The sequence below is a fragment of the Crocodylus porosus genome, unplaced genomic scaffold (genome assembly GCF_001723895.1).
Source record: "Crocodylus porosus isolate Cpor-Errol unplaced genomic scaffold, CroPor_comp1, whole genome shotgun sequence".
Taxonomy (NCBI): Eukaryota; Metazoa; Chordata; order Crocodylia; family Crocodylidae; genus Crocodylus; species Crocodylus porosus.
The window spans coordinates 15469766-15478486 of NW_017728911.1; the positions used below are offsets into that span (position 1 = coordinate 15469766).

An 8721-nucleotide genomic window follows, 5' to 3' on the forward strand; every position below is an offset into this window, starting at 1 on the left:
GCTTTTATTTTTTTAAAAGCTGGGGCCAGGTGGGGGGTTGATTGGAGGGGTGGGGGAGCAGGGGCAGGCCTGCCTTGCTGCTGTGGCTGCTTAGTCCTGCCACCAGCTTCTCCTGGTCCCTACTGCTGCTTGCTCCTGTCATCTTTGACAGGCAGCCAGGGGCAAATAAATATTAATTTTCTAAAAATGTTTAGGGGCCCAGCTGGCCAGATTAGAATAGCTTGGCCAGATCTGGCCTGCAGGCTGTATTTTGCCTGCCCCTGCCCTAGAGAGTCTCTTCTTTTTCTTTTTCTCCTGTAAATAGTTCTGTAGTATAGTTTTATAGCAGAATCCTGAGGAAAAAAGCTATGTGTTCTGCAACTGCTGTACAGTACATAACTGTTTTCTAACAGCTAATGCTATTAATGGCCTCGGCCCCAAATTGCTTGCAGTGGAAATTGAGAAGGCAGATGCAAGTTGGGAGAGAGGAGATCATGGGTAAGCTGAGAGAACAAATTGATGGCAACAGTATTTTTGGTGAAATTTTGATAAGTGTGAGGTTGCTGGGTTTATGTAGGTAAGATAAGGAAGAAGGGAAAAGTGAATGAGGAATAAGAGCAAGGATGGAGTGAATCTGTGGTAAATGACTGGCTATTTGTCTCAATTTTCATATTATTACAGTCAGGGGTAGAGAAAGTTTGTTAAAATGATAGAACATTCTCTGAAGGTGTCTGCTTTGGTTGCTTCTCTCCAGTTTTTTTTCTCTGTGGATGCATATTAGAACAGGGGCTCTGTTTAACGCTCCCCAAAGTGTCTTGGGGATTCTCTTGCACAATTAGCAGCCATCTTTGGAAAATGTTGGTTTGACTCGCTCAGAACTACAGACGTTTTCTCTCTTATCTTAGGATAGCCTCTTCTTGCAGGTTTTTGTCATGTTCTGTACACCTTCTAACTTAAAAAAAAAATAAATTTCTGCAGGCAGCTCTCATAGATGCAATACTATCTCAGGTCTCAATAAGACAGAGGCCAGTTGCAAAAAGAATGCAATTACAGAGCTGAATGGTATCAGAGTATTTGTAGAAGGGGCAGAATTGAGTCTTAACCGTAAATCTAACATTTTTCTAAACTACTGGCGTGTTGCCTTTCTATCTGGAACAAGGTTTCTCAGTGTGGTTTTTATAAAATGTCCTTCCTTAAATACCATATGTAGCTGTGGGACATCATTAGTGAGTTGGTTCCATAATCTTGTGCTATCCAGCTCAGTGCTGGGAACTGGGATTCCTGGTCTCTTGGTCTAGAAGGATAGTTACCTTTTCAGTCCTTTTGTATTAGTAATGCTTTAAATTTATGTAAAGCCCACTTGTATGTTCTTAAGTTTGGGTTTGTAGGAAAATCTCTCTGTAGCAGACACCATCACCGAGCTCACGTTTGCTATATTCTTTTAGAGAAGCAGTGTGACTAACTGGACATAATTTACGTATCCCGTATGAGAGACCTAGGTTCTGCCATAATGAATCAGTGCAACCTCTCAGATCCTTTGATGCGGGAATGATAATTGCCTGTCACTCAAATTAAGGGTATAAAACAATATAGGTTATGAAGTGTACTGAAAAATCAAATTTAGCACTCATTTGGTGTGTCTACACATTGCCGTACAGCGACATTGCTACAGCGCAGTGCTTTAGTACTTTGTTTTGGAAGAACTAAAGCACAGAGTAGTATGGGCAGTTACTGCACTGTGTGTGGCACATGGCTAGATTTCACTGCTGCACCACCATAGCGGCATGCTGCTACAGTAAGGTAGCTGGCAATCACATGTAGACCCTCGTGATTGCTACGTTGCCATAGGTCGATGGGTAAATGCACCCATTCTGGCTCTCAGTCCAGTGTACCTTCCCTAAGGTTAATACTGCTGGAGGGTGTTGAGAAAGGAGAGCAGCAGAAAAAATGAAGGATTTTTGTTTTCCATTGAGTTAGTCATAACGTGTGTCTGATGCAGGGCTGTTGCTTGGGTATATGCAACACACTTCAACTGTTAAAAAGACTGAAGGCTTTGAAAAGGCTAAAGGCTACCAAACTTTTCAGTCTGGCAGCTTCTCATAGCTAAGCTTAGTTTCATAGGAGACAATGAAGTTTATCTTTGTAACATAAGAATATCTTCCTGACAAACTTAATGGTCCTACTTCAAATACCTGAGGAGGAAGAGCTGATTTTTCAAAGTATTTGGTTCCACTAAGTGCTTTTTGGAAAATGGCCAAATTTATTTTTTAAAAAAAATCCATTTTGGGACAGGGACAAAGCATGTAAAATCCCAGCCTGAATACTTTAGTTTGTCGAAGTAAATGTAAATAAAGTTTTATAAAGTGTGTTAAGCAGACTTAAATCAAGGTTTTATTATTCTTCTCCATTTGCTAAGAAGTGAGCGTTTGAAATACCAATAAATTGCTGCAGTTGGGGAAAAAATGTCTTGCGATATGTTACTTCATATGCTTTTTCTTCATGGTCAAAAAGAAAATGATTGCCCAACGTTAAGGTCTTATAAAGTATAATAATTTTCACAGAAGATAATAGTCATCAGTTATCAGTTTTTATTCAGATTTATAAAAATGTGTCTATCCAATGGGTTAAGTGCAGACTAAGTTATATTTAAGGGGAAAATGGGTCAAAATGATCTTAAAAGGAAATTCCAATTCACTATAACTAATTTATCACTTTTTCACTTCCATTGCCTTATTAGCATTTTTGTCTTTGGTCCCTGATGCTAGTTATATACACAGAACTCTACAACTTGAAGCAAACAAAATCTAGCAGGGAGAGAGCACATACATGTACATGAATGGAAGTGAAGGAAGAGCTTGTTCTAAATCTTTCCTTTCCTTTCCTTTCTTGGATTACATTCCTATGTATTCTCTCTAGAGTATATTTACTTCCATTTTAATAGCATTTAAGAATCCATTTTAATAGCTTTTTATTATGTATAGTCATTTTTTTCATTAGTTGCAGCTGAATATTACTTTTGCAGTCAGATCTTATTACTTTTTGCATCCAAAGCAAAGGTCAGATTGTCAGCTGGGAGTTGAGAAAAAAAAAATATATTTATCTAGTGGTATTTGTCCCAACTGAAACAGAACAGTCGAACCCTTTTTTTTCTTTTTAGCTTTCCTTTTCTCTTAGCTTTTCTTATATTCAGTTAAATTGCTTCCCTGCCCTGCCCTACCTTAGGTGTGCTAGTAAATGTGTCATTTGTCCGTAAGTTTTACTGTAGTTAAATAGGTATAAAACTAACCCAGAAGTCAAATACTAGAGCTTAGGATATTTATAGTCAAGTTGGAAAATCCGTCAGTATCTTTGTTCACTAGCTTAGATGTAATAAGTACTTAACAGTGATGAAATAAATGGTGTATTGGATAAAAATGCTGCAAGACTGGCCTCCCACTGCCCATGGGGGCCGTGACATGGTGGCAGTAGCCAAGTAAAATTGCCCTATGCATGCTCCTTGCGTATTAGGGCTTTGATCAGCTTAAAGCTGGCAGGAGCTAGCTGATGCTGTAGCTGCTCCTCTCAAAAAGAGGCCCATGGGGCACTCCCACTGTGTCTCTGTTTCTGAAAGGAACTTGGCAAGAGGGCCAGACCAGGAAGGGCAACGCAGCACAAGGCAGTTCCTGCCTGCTTTAGGTTGATCAGAGCCCTAGTGCAGCAGTGTCATGTGCACGTGCCCCAGCCCTTCCCAGGCTGGCTGTGCAGCAGGCACTTTTACCCGGAGGCAGTATCACCCAGTTGAGAAGGACTGAGGTAAGTTGAGGCAGCCCCGACAGTGATTCTCAACGGTGGGGTGCTGCCACATTGAAAAAGGTGAGCGAGAGGTGCCCTTATCCTGAAAAGCATCACTGCACTAATAGATTTATTGCTGTTGGTTTATTTCGCTGTTTGTTTTACCAAAATTTTGAATCTTAACAAAAAAAATTACTATCTGGCTCTCTAAATAAAATGTTCTTTAATGCATTTTAGGCTCACTGGTGGGCAGTATTGCTTATGGGAATTGCTCTGATCATGTTAATGGCTGGATTCATTAAGATATGCAGTGTTCATACTCCAAGCAGTAATCCAAAGTTGCCTCCTCATAAACCACTCCCAGGTAAGTTAAGTACATTCAGATTTATTAAAACTACAGAATGATATGAAGAACATTTAGAAAGTATTGAGATGCTAGAGCACTAGTCCTGAAGGTCGTATTATGGCAGTGTGAAACCACAAGGGTTCATGTGGGCCTTTTCAGGTGATGGGGCTATGTACAAAAACTGCTTCATCTGCAGAGATAAAATGACATCTCGTTGGTCCTAAAGAAAGCATGCAGTTGTAAACTTTCACACAGAAAGCACTGGAGCAATATTTCTCATTACTTCTACTCCCACACCACTTATTTCTGAAAATATCTGCTTCAGTAGCTCATTTTTAATATGCCACACATTCACCTTGTGCACTTAGTGGCTTGCTTAAAACAGCTCTTATCACAGTTTTGTCTTGTGCCCCTCAAATAACGTAAAACACTAATTCTCATAATATGTGTGTTCAGAATAATATGTTTCAATGGTAGTTACATGTTCTTTGTGTTTGCGTGCAATAACAGGCACTTTAAAGAGGAGGAGACCACCACAACCAGCTCAGCCACCGCAACGTCAGAGGCCCCGAGAGAGTTATCAGATGGGACACATGAGACGCTGACTGCAGCTTTTGCCTTGGTTCTTCCTAGTGCCTACAATGGGAAAACTCCACTCCAAAGAAAACCTATTAAATCATTGTCCCCAGTCTAAGTCTCAGAAGAAAAAAAAAGGCAAGATATTATGTCCTCAAAACAAGTGGCGAAGTTTAACTTTTAACAATTGAAACTTCAAGCTAAAAAAGAAGAGAAAAATGATTTTCATACAAACATATTTTTAACCGAATGGCACAAAATCTTAGATTACCATGGTTTTTCCCCCTTCTGTGCTCTTCATTGCTGCATTTTTCTTCACTTGCAGGCAAATATGGCTCTAGTAAACTTTTATTCACAAATTGAAAAAATATATATTTTTCAACTGCCAGTGAAGGCTAGGAAGCTAGACCACCTCAACATTGGAGACATTACTTGCCAATGTATATAAATTGTTATATGCAGACATGTATTTCTAACGTACACCCGTACTTTGTGTGCAATTGTAAACAAAAAATTGCAATATGGATGTTTCTTTGTATTATAAAAACTTTCCGCTATTAATGAAGAAATTACTGTTTAATTGACATACTCAGGATAACAGAGGATGGTGGTGTATAATGGTCAAGGATTCAGTGATGCTTTACACAGCAGTTTTTGAATCAAATCAAACTTTTTTTATTATGATCAGAGTTGGTTCAAATACTCATTTCATTTTTTATCAGAACAGCTGCTAAGACATAGCATACATGATTGAATGCTCTTAGAGTTGCGTAAAACAAGTGTTGTGCAAACTTTGCCTATGCCAGAATGTTTCAAAATTGCATTTACTGTGTTTCCAATTTTTCATAGTTCAGCATACGTATTTTTAATTTTTGTCTGATTATTCAGTTAAATAATGAATAGTTGGATGACATAATTTCATGCTTTAGTAGAAAAATATGCCTGTTATACAACTTGGTTTTTTTTAATGACTACAACCAGCTTATTTGGGTTGTTCGGATATACTTACTGTATGATAATTAGGTTTCTGATTGTGAGGGATGTGGAAAAGATGAAAAGCTGTTTTATTATTATTTTTTTTAATTTATCAAATATATTGATAACTTTTCAGCCCGATATTGTTAATGGATAACCACTAAAATACAATAATTTGCCCAGCTATGTAGCTGAGCTAAATAGTAGTTAGGCCTACTGACTGTCTCTAATTTTTTTTTCTTGTCCAAGTAGTGAAGTTCAAACAGCGCAATGTCCCATTCCAAAGTTTTTGGGTTTTTTTACAAATGTAAATAATTGGCATTTTTAAAAGAGAAAACAAAACAATTGAATGTCTTACTATGCTTACTGCTATGCAGGAAATGAAAGGGGGGCATTACAAAATGTATAAGCTTCTTATATATTTATTGCTTATTTTCCAAAAGCACCAAGCTAATTAAAGGCAAAAAGCTATAATTTTCCTGGCTTTGCTTAGGAGAAAATTTACTAAAGGTTGGACAGGCTTCCTTTTGTGGTTTTTTTAAGAGTATAAGGTTTACACAATCATTCTCATAATGTGACACAAGCCAGCAAGGCCAAAAATGTTACAGAATATAATGGGATCTCTTCCTTGTAAACTTGTACAGTATGTGGTGACTTTTTTCAAAATACAGCTTTTTGTACATGGTTTAGAAGCAAATTTTGTACATGAAACCCCAGTCCAATAGACTTTATAAATAATTCTAAATGATCTTAACTAGTTAGAAATGTATGTAGTTGCTTTTAAATCATTTTAAATGCATTTGTTTTCCGACTGTGCAAAGAATGGAAGTGGGTTTGCATTTCTAAAATGGTGACTTTTATTCAGCAAGAGTTCTTAGTAACTTGGAGTGTGGTAGACTTTGGAACATGTAAATTTTTTGCTTGTAATGTTATCCTGTGGTAGGGTTTTGGCAGATATATGCTGCCTATTTTATTCTAAGTTAAATGTTTTCTGAACAGAGCAATGTGCACTGAACTCTCCACTGCAAGACGAGATGTGGTAAAACAGAAAGAAAAATCAAGACAAATGAGATCTAATACTACTGTCAGTTTAATGTCCACTGTGTTTTATACAGTATCTTTTTTGTTCACTTTGGAAATTTTTACTAAAATTGCAAAAAATAAAGTATTGTGCAAAGATATGTAAGGTTTTTTGAAACTTGAAATGCATTAATAAATAGACTTGAGGAAATCCATTTTGAAGGTTCATTTGCTTTTCAAAATCTAAAAGCAAAATGGAGTGTATTAAATGTTGCTGTCTTTTAATTTTCCTTTCACTACAATGAACAAGCATAATTGTGCTATCAGTGCACCAGAAAGAGTGGTTGTCCACATCCCCTAGTTTGAGCTTCACACAGTAAGTACAAAGAGTATATACGTTCATTTGTGCAAGGAAATATGTTGACTTTTTAAAAATGAAGGCCTGATTATTTTTTTTCTGTGTTTATGATCAAAGTATTTTAACTTATTCTCTGCTGTTATATTTAAAAATGAAACTAATTCCTGTCAAAGTGTTTAAGGTGCAGACCTCTGTTGTCAGTTTGGTGGTTATCCTGTGAAATAATTTTGCTTTTCTAAAAAGTTACCTTACTTATTCTAAGTAACATAGAATTCAGTTGAAGATGCTGCTAATGAATAAGACTGCTAAAAGCATTATGCAAAACGCCTTTCTACTGCATATAGTAAAATGTCTGTCACATGGGTGTGTCTTTCCATCTTTTGTGTTCACATTCTTGTATCTTAACTTCTTCATAACTGATATCATTTTAAAAGAAGAAAAGTCTTACCAACCACATCTTTCATTCAGAAGGTGGTGTTGTCTAAGCAATGCCTGCTCAGCCTTTTTGTTTTTGTTTTTTCCCCATAATTGAAAAATTTAGCTGAGGAACTCCTGAGTAAGCTTTTTGATCAACAGCATGCTAGCAGACCCATCACCACAATTTTTGAAATCACTACTTCCCATGAAAATTAAATTGCATAGTAATGACAAAGAATGGTAAGATGGTGGGAACGCAGCATCTTTGGAGATCTACAGCTTTTTTAGGTGCCTAAGCAATGACTTAAGTGTCTGAATATGCTCAGAAATTGAAAATTTTTGTCAGCACCTAAAAAAAATAAATAAATTGTTTAAATTTTTCTTGGAGATCTAAAAGTGTGGCTTTATTTTTTTTTTAAAAAACCTGATATCTAACTCAGTATCCCTAAGATAGTTATTTAAATGCAGTTGTCTTCATGTTGTCCTTTAAAATACGTTATAAAATAACTGTCTCTGTAGAAGGATTGTTCAACCAAAGTTGTGTGACACTGTCTCAAAGCAGGGCTTCGTGCAGTTCCTTCCATGATTTGACATTTCTTTCTTGTCTATTAAAGCAACAAAGATACTACAAATCTATGGCTTAGTCTCACTTTTCATTAGGATACCAAACTTTCACAAAGCAGAGGAGCGAGTTCTGATTTTGAATATTGCTAGGAAAATAGTTTACAGGGTTGATAAAATACACTTATCTTTTATATGTCTAAGGTATGCTTATTTGACATGCACAGAATTTTTTTTTGAGCTGGTGGTTTTAATATCTGGAGTTTACTATCACCTCACTCCAATGAGCAAGAAGTGAAGCAGCACTAACAAGCATGTCATAATCCAGTTGCAGTATTAAATGGAATTAAGTTATCTTTATACCTAACACTCTAAAAGTGTCTTCTTATAAACATCCCTGGGCATTCTTATGCTTTTAATAGAAAATATTTGTAGTTAATGCAAGCACTGTATGTTGTACAAAAGAAGTTGGACTTTCAGATGCGTGGCAACAGAATATCTTATAAAGTTTTTCTTGGAAATAATTGGACATCAGATTAAAGAGAGAATAAGTATGTTGCTTCATATTTGCATGTAGCAGTCTGTTAAAGCATCTAAATGCTGCTTTTCTTTTCTTTTTTTTGGTTGGTTTTTGGTTTTTTGCTTTTAGCTTTTAACTATTTTGTTAAATTGTCAACTAAGTTGCATTCTAAACTAGTATCCAGGCTGAGTATAGTAG

General features: G+C 36.5%; 1 protein-coding gene across 1 annotated transcript in view; it reads left to right on the top strand.

Annotated features, from left to right (window-relative positions):
* ADAM10 (ADAM metallopeptidase domain 10) overlaps positions 1 to 7829 on the top strand; it is an 87573-nt gene extending 79744 nt beyond the window's left edge. The window contains exons 14-15 of the mRNA XM_019533478.1: positions 3988 to 4114; positions 4607 to 7829. Of these exons, the coding sequence (XP_019389023.1) occupies positions 3988 to 4114; positions 4607 to 4701 (222 nt within the window). The 3' untranslated portion in view covers positions 4702 to 7829. The remainder of the gene's footprint in view (positions 1 to 3987; positions 4115 to 4606) is intronic.
* Positions 7830 to 8721: the final 892 nt, after the last annotated feature.